General features: G+C 43.3%; 1 protein-coding gene across 2 annotated transcripts; it reads right to left on the bottom strand.

Moving 5' to 3' along the window:
- Nucleotides 1-1165: 1165 nt before the first annotated feature.
- Nucleotides 1166-15581, bottom strand: LOC311133303 (E3 ubiquitin-protein ligase NRDP1-like). 2 transcript variants are annotated; one of them, XM_084166804.1, is made up of 7 exons: nucleotides 15462-15581; nucleotides 14918-15050; nucleotides 11830-11945; nucleotides 4510-4781; nucleotides 4036-4171; nucleotides 3754-3857; nucleotides 1166-3218 (listed from the first exon to the last, which is right to left on the bottom strand). In XM_084166804.1, exons 3-7 carry the CDS (start codon nucleotides 11917-11919, stop codon nucleotides 2864-2866), a joined length of 957 nt encoding a protein of 318 aa, XP_084022930.1. In that variant the 5' UTR covers nucleotides 11920-11945; nucleotides 14918-15050; nucleotides 15462-15581; the 3' UTR covers nucleotides 1166-2863. The 2 variants fall into 2 exon arrangements, with proteins under 2 accessions (XP_084022930.1, XP_084022931.1); XM_084166805.1 differs by lacking the exon at nucleotides 14918-15050 and having other exon boundaries at nucleotides 1562-3218; nucleotides 15462-15569.
- Nucleotides 15582-15723: the final 142 nt, after the last annotated feature.

The raw sequence follows: 15723 nt of genomic DNA, 5'->3' as shown, positions 1-15723 counted from the left end.
TTGAAAATATCAGGGGTACATTCAGTTCGATTAAACATTTGCTACGGTGCGTGACGGTTTGTACTGAACGACACGTTTCTCGAAAACATTCTTCAACGTTCTTGAACCGACTTGCTCCATTTGGTAGGGTGTGGCGTGAAGCAATGAGTGACATATTTAAAGGGCAGAGGACATGCTGACAGCGTTCCCCAACCCCTCCCCTTTTTTTCAACTGGTCGTTCAGAACAGCACCGTTTCCATTTAATTGAATGTTGCACACCATTTCCCCCCCCCATACTGAACGCAGCCCAGTTCCTGACTACAGGGGTGTATTCATTAGTGCACACCATCGCAAACTGTAGCAAAACATTTTGCAACGAAAACAAGCATTTCTTATTGGACAAGTTCAGGTTAGTCCCTTCCGTTTGGTTCCTAGCGAATACATCCTAGATTGCAGTTTAACATCAAAATACATATTTGTCCTGTCTCTCACTGCCCTCTACATTTCTGAATAGTAAAATGGAGGGTCTAGCCATTAATCCTTCATCAATTATTTGGAAGCTTCAACAACATTGACCTTTTTGTTTCAAGTACAGTATTGTAAATCCTCCATCACAACAGAACCCCTCTTTTCAAACTGAAGCTGCACAGACGACAAAGTCACACTATAAAGAACAAAAGCAAGAATCTGAAAATCAAGTCTTGGAATGCTGTGTTTGTACCTCTGCTCTTGACAAGCTACTTAGTGAGCTTATCTCACAAACCCCATTGCTTCAAATCACTTCACTAGCCTTTGATTTAGGTACCCAAAAGAAGTAAGAGTTCAATATATCTCTTAACCAATGAAGGAAATGGTTTGAGATTTATACTTGGTGCGACACAGCCTTTCAGGATGTGAGTTTAAGTCCCATACATGGAAGTATCATATCAAGGCACCTAACTGACAGAGCAATGAGAGACAGCCATACAGAAAGAGGCAGCAGATTAAGGCTAGGTTCCAGCTTCACCACAGCTCTTAAGAGAATGTCTAGACATTGGTTTAGCTTCAACCGCTTCCTCTGAGTTAAATACAAGTGTATTCATGTTTGTGTGTGTGTGTGTGTGTGTGTCCATTTTGATTCAGTCACCCCAGGAATTGAATTAATTGAATTTAAACTAATTTAATGAATCAGCGGAGATAACATGTGTGTGAACTTGTTCATTATTTGGTGGATGGAAGTAAAACCAAACAATAGTTTTGTTCTCAAACTAACAAGTTACACAATAATCAATAAAAATGCTGAAATGAAAGAATGCCAGTAGACTATCACTATGCGGAAGATCTAAACCAGAATAGTCCAAATTGTTAGGAAAATAGTAGCAGTAAAAGCTTTGCCAATTGTGGTGATGGATTCAGCAAAGCACTTCATGTATGACTGAACACAGAATATTAGGATAAGCTACATGATATACAATGATGTGTTAGTGATATGCTATTTGACAATGACTGAAATAAACAAAATCTAAATAAATTAACAAAAAACAGAACAGACTTCTGGTTGATGTTATTTTGTACACAATTTCTGTGGATAAATGCTTTGGTAGCCTCTGAGAAGTAGTATTTATTTTCACACAATTGGACCCACTTCTAACCAACTATATACACATAACATCATCAAAGAAAAAAAGTTCAACACAGGACTCTCAATAACTCAGACAAATCATACACACAACAATAACATTATAAAAAAACAAGGTGTGAAACTCAAACCAAAAGAAAGTTCCAAGTCCACAGTCTTCACCAGGGCTCTGTCCATCTACTACTCCTTTTATCAGATGTGGCATTCCTGATTTGCTCTGCATCCCGAGGAGGAACAAGGTCTGTTGTTGACAAAGGGGAAGGTGATACCATGATATTAAATGTGATACTGTAATGATGGAAAATGTAATTGGTCCTTGCAAAAAAATGGCGATCCACGTGCTCTGTATTTACGTTCAGCGGTGAAATCACACACAACTGGAGGCCATGGGGGGGGTATGAGCCAGCTCATTACACATCTGAGCCAATGGGATATTTTGAGGGGGCAGGGAGAAGGCAGATTAGGCTACAATCTTGTTTCTCTTTTGAAATTAACATTTTAAATCTTCCTTCCTATGCACTTTATTGATAAATCCTTGTTAGTTTTCATTTCTCTAAATAATTGTTGTTTAAGGCAGAGAGCGGAGGAATGCTGACTGTCTCCTTCGGGATGTTTTCCTTCACTTCTATTTCCTCTACCCTCTTAGTTGGAGACCCCTGTTATATTTTTCCCTGTCCCTCCAACCCTCTTGATTTGTCATGGTATAGGCAACTAGATTCCGATTTTTGTCAGAGCGGATGGTCGGGGGGGCCAGAACATAATGATCATTTGTACACTGCAAATTGACCACAACTAAGCCCAAAAAGAGATTGTATTTGATCACTTGATTACAGTGAGACACGATCACAGCTCTCTTTATTTATTAGTGGGAATACTTTAACAGATTTCCTAAATTCAACAGATTTTTTGCTGAATTCCTGGTGATTTTAGTATTTTTTTGGACCCAAAAACTAAAATCCTAAAGAAATTGCTAAAAGCTTTAGGAGGCCAAAAATAAAAATCACTTGTTGCCGACCCCCTGCCCTATACCCTTCTACTGGGGTCATATCTCCCCAATCCCTGCTTTGTCATTGGATCTTCCCCTACTCTTACTGTGTTATAGGCACCCTATTCCCTATATAGTGCACTACTTTTGACCAGGGCCCTTGGGGAACAAGGTACCATTTGGGATGCAGCCATAGTGTTATAGCATCCCCTGCCCCCTCTTCTCCTCAGTTCAGGTCAGTCAGAAGTCTCCCCTCTGCTCTCCACCACCATCAGCCGGGTCATAGTATCTCCTCCACCCCGTGGGCGAAGATCATGACCAGGCCTGGCTCCAGGATCATGTCCTCCCCCATATGCTGGTTCTCACAGGACATCACCACCACTGCCTGTTTCCCCGGGATACGCTTGGCCACGTAATTCTCATAGTAGCGCCGGTTCATCTGCCGTGTCTCCAGTGTGGCCAGGCCGGCGGGCCAGTTCCTCTCGTGGGCGTTCTCGATCAGGTCGTTGACGATGGAAGGCGGGCAGCCACTGTCGATGAGCGAGCGCTTAATGACCGCCTGGAGGACAGCGTCCGGTGTCGAGATCATGCCGCCCCAGCGCGTGACGCGCGCCGGCTGGAGGGAGTTCACCCACCTAGGAGGGGAGGTAGAGGGGAGGATGACATGAGAGAGAGGATTGGGATATTAGGATGGATATTTTAAATCATGTAATAACAACTAGATGTGTCCTAACACAATCATATAGAAATGGGACGATAAACCGGAAATTATCGACACCGACCATACAGAACACTTATCACAGGCACTTTGCTGATATCGTTCATTACAATAAGTATCCTACACTTGAGATATGTGAAGTTTGAAATGAAATAAGTTGATGGCTACAACAACTATCAAACTACTAGTGGTAATTTAAAGGGAAAAAATTGCTAAAACTGGTGCACATTAATGTTATAAACTTATCGTTCTATTTATCATTATCGCATCAATTCTAGCAATTTATCACGATATGGATTTTTGTCCATAACGGCCAGCTCTATAATGATCACTTAAATTAATTAATATGCCTAAAAGGTGGAAAGTGACGCAGCGTAGTAAGTTAAACTGTCTGACTGTGAAGTGTTCTGTGCAATTGAGTATTGCACCACAGTGCTTGATAATCCACTCACTCCAGAATCTCATTGTACTCAATGGTCTCCTCCAGGTTCTGCAGGTTGGGGTTGGCACTGCGGATGGCCCTCATGTATGCCTTCAACAGCTGGATGTCCCGTTTCTGGAGGCAGAAAGGAGACATCACACTGTGCTTGGAGACCATGCTGCCGCAACATCACACAGACAAACACTCAGATGTATAAGCACTGACAAACACACACACGTGAATGCATAAATACACTTACTCAAGCACACCCTGACGCACACACACACATATAACTGCAGACACACACACAGACCTGCTCTGCTAGCTGGTGCTTGTGTTCAGCAGCAGTCTTGTCCAGGTCGGTGATCTTGCCCTGCTGTTGCTGCACCACGCTGCGCAGGTGTTTGATGCAGTTGTGGCTGGACACCTCGTCTTTAGGCATCTCCAGTCTGAAGGGGCAGAGGGAGGACAAAACAGCTGATCAACAGCCTTATAGCTCAGCCAACTCACCTACAGCCCCAGTAAACTACAACCTTTAGTCGATACCCTACGCCCACAGCCCTGTTGACCCACTAACCCAGAGCTAGTAGCACCACTCGCCTATACCCGACAGCAGAGTTTCCCAATCCGATTCTTGCCCCACTCTTGTGGTTGTGCTCATGCTCCCTCATTTAGCTGAATTTTACAGTTTCACAGCTTTGCCTATATAATTTATATAAATGATTAACAAAACATGCTCTAAAATAGAGCCTTGAGGAACCCCTTTGTTGGAGCCAACCCCACTCACCCGCAGCCCTGCCTGCACTGGACGGGCCTCTTGGGGTTGTGCTGGCAGTCCCTGAGGTGCGACTGCAGCTGGTCGAGGCGCAGCACGGTGGTGCAGCCGAAGCCGGCATTGTCGCAGTTGATCTGCAGCTTGGACAGCATGTTGCGCATGATGCGGGGCACGGGGCGCAGGTGGGCCAGTGTCACCACACTGCGGTCCACGGGGCAGATCTGCTGCTGGGAGAACCACTGGGTGATGCAGGCATTGCAGAAGGCGTGCTCGCAGTGAGGGGCCTAAGGGTGGAAGAAGGGGGACACACACAGGAAGAAAGTGACAGCAAACAAAGATCGCTCCGGCGAAAAAGCATTCTATTGTTAAAAAAATATTTTTCAGTCGATAATATAAAACGTACAGTGGGGAGAACAAGTATTTGATACACTGCCGATTTTGCAGGTTTTCCTACTTACAAAGCATGTAGAGGTCTATAATTGTTATCATAGGTACACTTCAACCGTGAGAGACGGACTCTAAAACAAAAATCCAGAAAATCACATTGTATGATTTGTAAGTAATTAATTTGCATTTTATTGCTTGACATAAGTATTTGATACATCAGAAAAGCAGAACTTAATATTTGGTACAGAAACCTTTGTTTGCAATTACAGAGATCATATGTTTCCTGTAGGTCTTGACCAGGTTTGCACACACTGCAGCAGGGATTTTGGCTCACTCCTCCATACAGACCTTCTCCAGATCCTTCAGGTTTCGGGGCTGTCGCTGGGCAATACGGACTTTTAGCTCCCTCCAAAGATTTTCTATTGGGTTCAGGTCTGGAGACTGGCTAGGCCACTCCAGGACCTTGAGATGCTTCTTACGGAGCCACTCCATAGTTGCCCTGGCTGTGTGTTTCGGGTCGTTGTCATGCTGGAAGACCCAGCCACGACCCATCTTCAATGCTCTTACTGAGGGAAGGAGGTTGTTGGCCAAGATCTCGCGATACATGGGCCCATCCATCCTCCCCTCAATACGGTGCAGTCGTCCTGTCCCCTTTGCAGAAAAGCAGCCCCAAAGAATGATGTTTCCACCTCCATGCTTCACGGTTGGGATGGTGTTCTTGGGGTTGTACTCATCCTTCTTCCTCCAAACACAGCGAGTGGAGTTTAGACCAAAAAGCTCTATTTTTCTCTCATCAGACCACATGACCTTCTCCCATTCCTCCTCTGGATCATCCAGATGGTCATTGGCAAACTTCAGACGGGCCTGGCTTGAGCAGGGGGACCTTGCGTGCGCTGCAGGATTTTAATCCATGACGGCGTAGTGTGTTACTAATGGTTTTCTTTGAGACTGTGGTCACAGCTCTCTTCAGGTCATTGACCAGGTCCTGCCGTGTAGTTCTGGGCTGATCCATCACCTTCCTCATGATCATTGATGCCCCACGAGGTGAGATCTTGCATGGAGCACCAGACCGAGGGTGATTGACCGTCATCTTGAACTTCTTCCATTTTCTAATAATTGCGCCAACAGTTGTTGCCTTCTCACCAAGCTGCTTGCCTATTGTCCTGTAGCCCATCCTAGCCTTGTGCAGGTCTACAATTTTATCCCTGATGTCCTTACACAGCTCTCTGGTCTTGGCCATTGTGGAGAGGTTGGAGTCTGTTTGATTGAGTGTGTGGACAGGTGTCTTTTATACAGGTAACGAGTTCAAACGGGTGCTGTTAATACAGGTAATGAGTGGAGAACAGGAGGGCTTCTTAAAGAAAAACTAACAGGTTTGTGAGAGCCGGAATTCTTACTGGTTGGTAGGTGATCAAATACTTATGTCATGCAATAAAATGCAAATTAATTACTTACAAATCATACAATGTGATTTTCTGGATTTTTGTTTTAGATTCCGTCTCTCACAGTTGAAGTGTACCTATGATAAAAATTACAGACCTCTACATGCTTTGTAAGTAGGAAAACCTGCAAAATCGGCAGTGTATCAAATACTTGTTCTCCCCACTGTATAATATATACATTTGGAACACCTATCCTTCCATGACAGACTGACCAGATGAATCAAGATAAAAGCTATGATCCCTTATTGATGTAACTTGTTAAATCCACTTCAATCAGTGTAGATGAAGGAGAGGAGACAGGTTAAAGAAGGATTTCTAAGCCTTGAGACAATTGAGACATGGATATTGAGACATGGATTGTGTATGTGTGCCATTCAGAGGGTGAATGGGCAAGACAAAAGATGTAAGTGTCTTTGAACGGGGTACAGTAGTAGGAGCCAGGCTCTCCGGTTTGTGTGTGTCAAGAACTGCAACGCTGCTGGGTTTTTCACACTCAACAGTTTCCCGTTTGGACTAAGAATGGTCCACCACCCAAAGGACATCCCGCCAACTTGACACAACTGTGGGAAGCATTGGAGTCAACATGGGCCAGCATCCCTGCAGAAAGCTTTCGACACGTTGTAGAGTCCATGCCCCAATGAATTGTGGCTGTTCTGAGGGCAAAAGGGGGTGCAATTCAATATTAGGAAGGTGTTCCTAATGTCTTATACACTCAGTACAAGCTTTGTTGTACAATTAAAGGTAAAATACACTGCATTTAAAACAGTCAACAATAATTAATGAATTCAGGGCTTGTGAAATTATACCTTACGATCGTGGAAGGCTAAATGTAAGGCTTCCACAACCGTAAGACCCACATTTTATCCAAATAATTTAACCTGCTTTTTTGCAATAATCACTGATCTAAAAATAATGCCCTTTTTGTTACAAATTTAACCAGAACCATGCATAATGCACATTCACCAATAATGTCTAACTTCTTGTAGTAGGCATTATATAAAATTAACACAGGTCTCCTAAACAATCTCTCAAGCACTAGCCCATATGCTAGTGAGTAGCCAGCTAATCTTTATATTTCAAGTTTAGCCAACTTGGATCTATTTTCTAGCTAACAAGGTAGAACAGTTGAATTGTTATTAACACACCCGCCTGTCCGTCTCCAACTGTTTGAACAGCCTGCTAGCCTGTCCACTTTGTTCAGATGTTGAAATCAAGTGGCCTACCTTATTTCTCAGAATGAGAACGAGTTAAAATGCTGCTAGTGGTAAGTGGTACCGCAATGCACGCGCAACAAACTAAGCATTCCTTTTCCAGAATCAATGTTCATTGATACTCCTGTTTTAGTAGTGTCTGCGCTGGGTGCAATTTAAGGAGTTTAAACATAAAAAGGGTATCGGTAGAAATGATAACTTCTCCTTTATTACAGTAAAATAATGTCTCAATGTGTTTCGGTGTCCATATGACCGATTCTGTTGGACCAAACCTCAAATGCAAATAGTGAGTTGAAACCGCTTGTCACAGAGGAAGAAGTGATCGCTCATCTTTGTTGTTGTAAGTGGCAGGGTGAGGGGCTTGGTGTGTGTGTGTAAATGGGAAGGTGCACACAGCACAGAAAGAGCGAAGGATACGAGACCAAAAAGGCCTTTGGAATATCATGCAAAAACATACATTTGATATATTGCCCAGCCCTAACTAGAGGCAGAGATCATGGTTAAAAAAAGCTAAAGTCATTAGCAGTGAAAGTGGGAGTTCAGGTTACATTGGTGTATAGCAGTTCTGCTGTGGGTGAAGTGCTCATCAACGCAGGGGTGACGGTACTGATGACATCAGCGCGTGATGCTAAGCTAGCGACGGGCCGGCTAGCTTCTGTTGGCTACAATTGGTGTTCCCACTACAGTTCCTGGGTGTGTCAGGAAGAAAGCTTTGAAGGCTACAGCTGCTACTGGTAGCAGTGAATCCCCCAGATATGGAACCTTCTTGCCCCCTGTTCTCCATGCAGTCCCTGGGGGAGCTCGAAATGGCACCCTATTCCCTATATAGCGCGCTACTTTTGACCAAGGCCCTGGTCAAAAGTAGTTCATTATAGGGAATAGGGTGCCATTCCAGACACAGTCCTAGTTCCAATTCTTCCCACCCCAGTGGGGTTCTGTGCTGCAATGCTGCTGATTCACACTGGGGCCCCCACCCAGCCCAGCCCAGCCCAGGGACACGTCACACAGCAGCACTGACTCCAGGAAGGTCGGGCAGAGCACACTGACTGGGACTAACACACTAATATGCACACCTAACCTCTTTTTCCTCCTCTCCCTCCCCTTCTCTCAGTCTGGAAAAGGTCCCATACTCCTAGCAGGCCATTGGAATACAGCCTTCCCTCAGGTCCGTGATATCTATAGGCGATATGCTGCTACATCTGCATTGCTTGCTGTTTGGGGTTTTAGGCTGGGTTTCTGTATAAGTACTTTGTGACATGTGCTGATATAAAAGGGCTTGCGAAAGTATTCACCCCCCCTTAACATTTTTCCTATTTTGTTGCCTTACAACCTGGAATTAAAATAGATTTTTGGGGGGTTTGTATCATTTGATTTAAACAACATGCCTACCACTTTCAAGATGCAAAATATTTTTTGGTGTGAAACAAACAAGTAATAAGACAAAAAAACAGAAAACTTGAGCGTGCATAACTATTCACCCCCCCAAAAGTCAATACTTTATAGAGCCACCTTTTGCAGCAATTGCAGCTGCAAGTCTCTTGGGGTATGTCTCTATAAGCTTGGCACATCTAGCCACTGGGATTTTTGCCCATTCGTCAAGGCAAAACTGCTCCAGCTCCTTCAAGTTGGATGGGTTCCGCTGGTGTACAGCAATCTTTAAGTCATACCACAGATTCTCAATTGGATTGAGGTCTGGGCTTTGACTAGGCCATTCCAAGACATTTAAATGTTTCCCCTTAAACCACTAGGTGTTGCTTTAGCAGTATGCTTAGGGTCATTGTCCTGCTGGAAGGTGAACCTCCGTCCCAGACTCAAATCTCTGGAAGACTGAAACAGGTTTCCCTCAAGAATTTCCCTGTATTTAGCGCCATCCATCATTCCTTCAATGCTGACCAGTTTCCCAGTCCCTGCCGATGAAAAACATCCCCACAGCATGATGCTGCCACCACCATGCTTCACTGTGGTGATGGAGTTCTCGGGGTGATGAGAGGTGTTGGGTTTGCGCCAGACATAGCGTTTTCCTTCATGGCCAAAAAGCTCAATTTTAGTCTCATCTGACCAGAGTACCTTCTTCCATATGTTTGGGGAGTCTCCCACATGCCTTTTGGCGAACACCAAACATGTTTGCTTAAGCAATGGTTTTTTTCTGGCCACTCTTCCGTAAAGCCCAGCTCTGTGGAGTGTACTGCTTAAAGTGGTCCTATGGACAGATACTTCAATCTCCGCTGTGGAGCTTTGCAGCTCCTTCAGGGTTATCTTTGGTGTCTTTGTTGCCTCTCTGATTAATGCCCTCCTTGCCTGGTCCGTGAGTTTTGGTGGGCGGCCCTCTCTTGGCAGGTTTGTTGTGGTGCCATATTCTTTTTTAAAAATTATAATGGATTTAATGGTGCTCCGTGGGATGTTCAAAGTTTCTGATATTTTTTTATAACCCAACCCTGATTTGTACTTCTCCACAACTTTGTCCCTGACCTGTTTGGAGATCTCCTTGGTCTTCATGGTGCCGCTTGCTTGGTGGTGCCCCTTGCTTAGTGGTGTTGCAGACTCTGGGGCCTTTCAGAACAGGTGTATATATATACACTGAGATCATGTGACAGATCATGTGACACTTAGATTGCACACAGGTGGAGTTTATTTAACTAATTATGTGACCTGAAGCTCATTGGTTGCACCAGATCTTATTTAGGGGCTTCATAGCAAAGGGGGTGAATACATATGCACGCACAACTTTTCCGTTATTTACATTTAAAAAAAAAAAAATCATTTCACTTCACCAATTTGGACTATTTTGTGTATGTCCATTACATTAAATCCAAATAAAAAACCATTTAAATTACAGGTTGTAAAGCAACAAAATAGGAAAAAACGCCAAGGGGGATGAATACTTTTGCAAGGCACTGTAAATACATTTGATTTAGATTTGATACTGCTCTGGATATAATAGTGTACATACTATTTGTCCTGCCGATGCTGGGGAATGGGGATGCAAAGTAAGCGGCATCAGTAGTCACACAGCTGAGTGCAGATGCAAGCAAACTGAATTCCAATTCTTCCCTCTCTCTCGCTTTGTCCCCTCTCGCTCAGTAACTTTATTTCCACAGAAAACCCTACGCCAGTTATGTCCACATTCCTGTACTGCTGCCAGCATTCTCCTTGCTGAATTGACCCACCAACGCATGAACACACGTGCCCACAGACACAGATGCAATCACACTCTCATAAAGACACTGCAAAACAAAGAACACTAGTAACACCAATTGACCAATCCCTAGGCTGGAAAAAGTGTTTTGTACTATATAAAGCACAATCCAGCAACCATTTGCTCCAAGGGCAAACATGTAGGAAAACAATGCCATCCTCTGCAGGTTGGTAGAATCAAAAGTGTGTCTATTTAAAGCTACTCACCTTATGGTTGGTCTCGGTTTGGGAGATTGGTTTGTTATGTTAGCATCCCTATGCTTTATTTACATTAACAGGACTAAGCATCCCCACTCACTTCTCCTATCCTGATTCCCTACACCTCTGCCCCATCTTTATGTATCACTACAAACATTAGGCTCTTCTCATTCATCTAGAACAAGAACGGACAGACCTTCCTGCAAAGCTCATCTCTACATATTTCCTTCTTCCCTCTACCCTTGCTGTCATTGCATCCCTCTGAAAGTCGATCGTCCTGTAAGCTCTCCTCCCTCTCTCTGCCCATATCCTTCCGTGGTCCTCTGTAGCTCAATTGGTAGAGCATGGCGCTTGTAACGCCAGGGTAGAGGTTCGATCCCCGGGACCACCCATACACAAAAATGTATGCGCACATGACTGTAAGTCACTTTGGATAAAAGCGTCTGCTAAATGGCGTATTATTATTATTTAAGATGCGATAGGGCCATTCTCCTTATGTCCGTTATCGCTCTCACCCCCCATACAAGCTTCATCATAGAGAATTAAATTACAAGTCTAGTGATATAATGTATATAGAAATGCAAGAACACGATATCGGCAAGAGCACTGCGGACAAGATGATAATCACCTTTTTAGCATGACAAAATAAATGGCCTGCACAAGGCCTACAGGACTGAAATGTCCGCGTTTTTTCTCCTTTCTCTACAACAAATGGAACAGCAGGTGTGGCCAATGCGTTGACAAGAACTGGATCCTATTTGACTGAAACAGAACTGAATTTACAACACACTGACAATTCCTTCTTTTTCAGTGATTGAAGCAGCACTGATTTTTCAGAACACTGAAATGCACTGCTTCTCCAATGGCTGAAATGGTACAGAGATGTGTACGTCACTGACCTGCACGGGCTCCTCTAGGACTCCACTGCAGATGGGGCACAGCAGGTCCTCATCCACTTCCCCCTGGAACCGGGTGATGTCGTAGCCCATGGCACATCACCGGATCCAACTACAACCTGCAACACAGGTAGGGAAATGGTAAGCCTACAGAGTCCAGACAAACACGACAACCTATATATCATTCATGTGCAGGATTATAAATCGACATGGAACACCCTAACAGAAAAAAATATAGTACTCAATTTGCTAGAACATACCTACCCTACCGTTACGCTTGTTTACACTGAGCTGCACTGGGGTCAGAATGCAATCAAGGTTACATTAAGACACTGTGGAGCCGGCGTGAGATATGGGTCGGAAAACGTACGTCAGTGCAGGGATGGGATATGCCACTGTACTCCAAATGTTACCTTTATCCACACTGCTCCATCGAGAAGGTGTCTTAACATACCAATGATTGCCTTCCGACCTCAGTGCAGCTCAGTGTAAACAAGCGAAACGGTAGGGTCGGTATCTTCTCGCTTAGTTCTCAATCATGTTCAAAATAAACAACCTATATATACAGTGCATTGACTTATTCCACATTTTGTTGTGTTACAGCCTGAATTCAAAATAGAAGAAATAGGCTGTTTACCTGTGTTTTTGTGATGGTAGAGTTTGCTAAACAAATACCCACTGGATTGATGAAAATAATAATGATATCATTCTGCCAGGTAATCATAGTTTACTTAGTAGTTAACATTTAATTGAGAAAGTTTCCATCTACCAGAAGATTAGCATCATTCTTAATGGCTACACAACGTGGTAGACGCGCATCGCACACACACAGACAGGATACATTCTCGTTGCCTCTTCAGAAAGTTGAAGGAAATACTAATCACTGATGCATTCTGTTAATGGCTTATGATACATTTGGACAGATTAATTCATTTTCAATACATTTAGTTGATTCCCTACTAAGGTCAATACATTTTTGAATATTGTTTAATTCCATTTTAATGCCTTGATTCCGTGAGGTCCCTAATTATCATATTTGGACCAGAATTAGGCTCTCCACTACCTATTGTCCCTGCAGTGATGATTCACAATCTTCATCTAATGTTTTCATAATTTATCTGCAGATAATCGGCCAAAATTCCTAGGCCTACCAGTAGCCTATGCAAACTAGGGAGCCAAATGAACAGCTCTCTCACCAATGCGATTCGGTAGGCTACACTGACTGACAAGAGGAGAGTCAGTGACTTAAGCATCATGTCTGGCAAGCCCGACAAACTAGGAAAGGAAATCTAGGAAATCCTTTGGTTTAGAGACCATGGACATACAGTATAACCAGGTTGCATGATTTAGGAATGGCAAAGGGATTAGGGCTGTCCGCTACTAAAACATGTATTTTTCCATATATAGACACACCCTATGTTTAAATAAAATCAACTATATGTAGGCTACTGAGCTTGTCTGATGCTTTAAGCGCTGCGATTAAAACTGAAGACTCAAATTACTAAAGAGGGAGCCAGAGATCAATATAGCCTAACCAGAAGAAAAAACCTGTTCCCAACCCTCCACCTCCCGCTGGCCTTCACAGATTCTGCCCGTTAAGATCCTGAAGTTGCCGGTAATAGGCTACACCAACGGTCGGCAACCTTTTCCATTTGGTGTGCCAAGTTATCGTACCATTTCTACCGATCTGCGCACCAGTTATGATTTTCATATGTACATTCTTGTGGAACAGTTTAATTTATAATAAAGTCTTCATCTCAAAATCAATGTCATGTTGTTAATCAAAATTCTATCTAAATGAAAATTATACAAATCTAAAAGTAACTTTATTGCCATTGCCAATATGTAAAAATAGCCTACATAAAGCTAACAAACAAAAACATTGCAGCTCGCAGGTAGAAAATATCCTGATTAAAATAAATATCCTATAAATCACATTGGCTACACATGGCCTGTCTGCAAGGAACTTGAAACATTGTATCAACTATTAACTTGGTCTGAAGCTCTAGCTAACAAACTTGCAACATTGTATAAAATCTTCTGGGCCCTCAGAGTTTCCTGCCCCAGTGAGCTCCGGACAGACAGACACATTTACTCTCGGACCCTGCTCAGCGATGCAAATGACGACTTCCAAATCAGAACAGTCTATCGATTACGGATATAGGCTTGGACGTAGGAAAAGTTCCACTAGGATCTAGAAAATCTGGGCTAGACACTGAGATGAGAAGTCTTTCAGAATTAAAAGCAAAGGGCTTGTCATTAATTAACAGAATCTACTGCACACCAGAATGAGGTGATTTCATTTTGAGATAGCCACTTGTTTACCAAGAGTCAAGACTAACTATAAAGACACTTACCCACTCCAGTGCAAGTGGGTTTTATTTTTGTCTAAGACCAGGGGTAGTATGAACATTTATGGTGTGGATACTTCTTGGGTATCAGTGCACTTTGAAATAACTACCTGGAACTGTCAAATTGATTAAATCAACAAGTATAAAGCCCAACATTCTCAATGAATATGGATGTCATACAACTAAAACACTGACTTCATAGTAATCAATGATCAAAAGGTCAAATTAGGGGGTACTTATATTTGTGTGTAACCTGTACAAGTGTGTGGTTTGAAATGTAAATGTTTTTTTTTTTTTGCATATCCCACCCTCGGAGAGTGGGGTCACGCCCAGGGATCAGCCATTATTGACGGCGACCCTGGAGCAATCAGGATTAACATTTACATTTTACATTTACGTCATTTAGCAGACGCTCTTATCCAGAGCGACTTACATGAGCAATTAGGGTTAAGTGCCTTGCTCAAGGGCACATCGGCAGATTTTTCACCTAGTCGGCTCAGGGATTAGAACCAGCGACCTTTCGATTACTGGCACAACGCTCTTAGCCACTAAGCTACCTGCCGCCCCCTTAATGACAGGGATTCCTGTCATTAAGTGGATTGCTCAAGGGCAGATCGACAGATTTTTCACCTAGTCGGCTCGGGGATTCGAACTAGCAACCTTTCGATTATGGGCAATCAGGATTAACCTCTAGACTACCAGCCGCCCCCAGTACCTATGCATGTTCAATGTCCACTCACCAGTGTCTTTCCTTCCTTGGGCCAGAATCCTCAGCCCTCCTATTCATTGAAAATATGGACCACAGGGGCAGAGTTTTGGGAAGGATAGAGGAGCAACCTGGGGCCTAGGTAAGGATGTCCTGGGAAAATGCGTCTGGGATAAAATAATAACGTTATGCAACGTTGTTGGGATGAATAACTTTATTGTCCCTTTAAATTTACTTTATAGCCAGTTTACGATATGATTAGCGCTATGTTTGCTACTCAAACACGGAAATCATAATTACTGTTCCAAATGGAATACCGTAACGTTAGCTATGTGGCTAGCTAAATAGTAAACAGTAGCCAGCTGCAAACAGATGAAAGATTAGTGATGGATACCAATTAGAAAATCTGACGAGCCAGTGTGCACGCAAGTTAGCCACAGCTGACTAACGTTACGTGAGCTAACGTTAACTAGTTAGCTAGCTAACTTACAGCTTAGCTGGCGGTGGTGGAATCATACAGGAAAACAAACAGATAGCGCGCAACGCTAGTGATATTTCTTCGAATTGAGTAACGTTACCTGTTGATATAACAATAAATGGTTAGATGGTCTTTTAAAGTACGTTTGCGTCAGTATTTGGGTTAGCATGCCAGCACGATATCCATTTTTTTTCTTGATTCCTGTCACATTTCGACGTCCAGCCCTCACTCCTGCCGCTAAGCAACCAAATTGTCAAATCATTGATTGACAGTTGACTCCACCTATCTTCGGTACGATCAGCGTCCCTTCTCAGATAAAGGGCCTATCACATGATTCTTTCTAAAGCACATCCCATATAGGC

The sequence above is a fragment of the Coregonus lavaretus genome (assembly GCF_964263955.1).
Source record: "Coregonus lavaretus genome assembly, chromosome: 8".
NCBI lineage: Eukaryota > Metazoa > Chordata > Actinopteri > Salmoniformes > Salmonidae > Coregonus > Coregonus lavaretus.
The sequence above is the reverse complement of the archived record's forward strand: the minus strand, read 5'-3'. Positions and strand labels throughout refer to the sequence as shown.

Coding starts and splice junctions, on each gene's coding strand:
- LOC311133303 (XM_084166804.1), bottom strand. CDS start 11,919: ATGGGCTACGACATCACCCGGTTCCAGGGGGAAGTGGATGAGGACCTG. Junction 3,858..4,035: donor AGCACCAGCTAGCAGAGCAG/GTCTGTGTGTGT, acceptor TTCTGCCTCCAG/AAACGGGACATCCAGCTGTT. Junction 3,219..3,753: donor GAGTACAATGAGATTCTGGA/GTGAGTGGATTA, acceptor CTCCCCTCCTAG/GTGGGTGAACTCCCTCCAGC.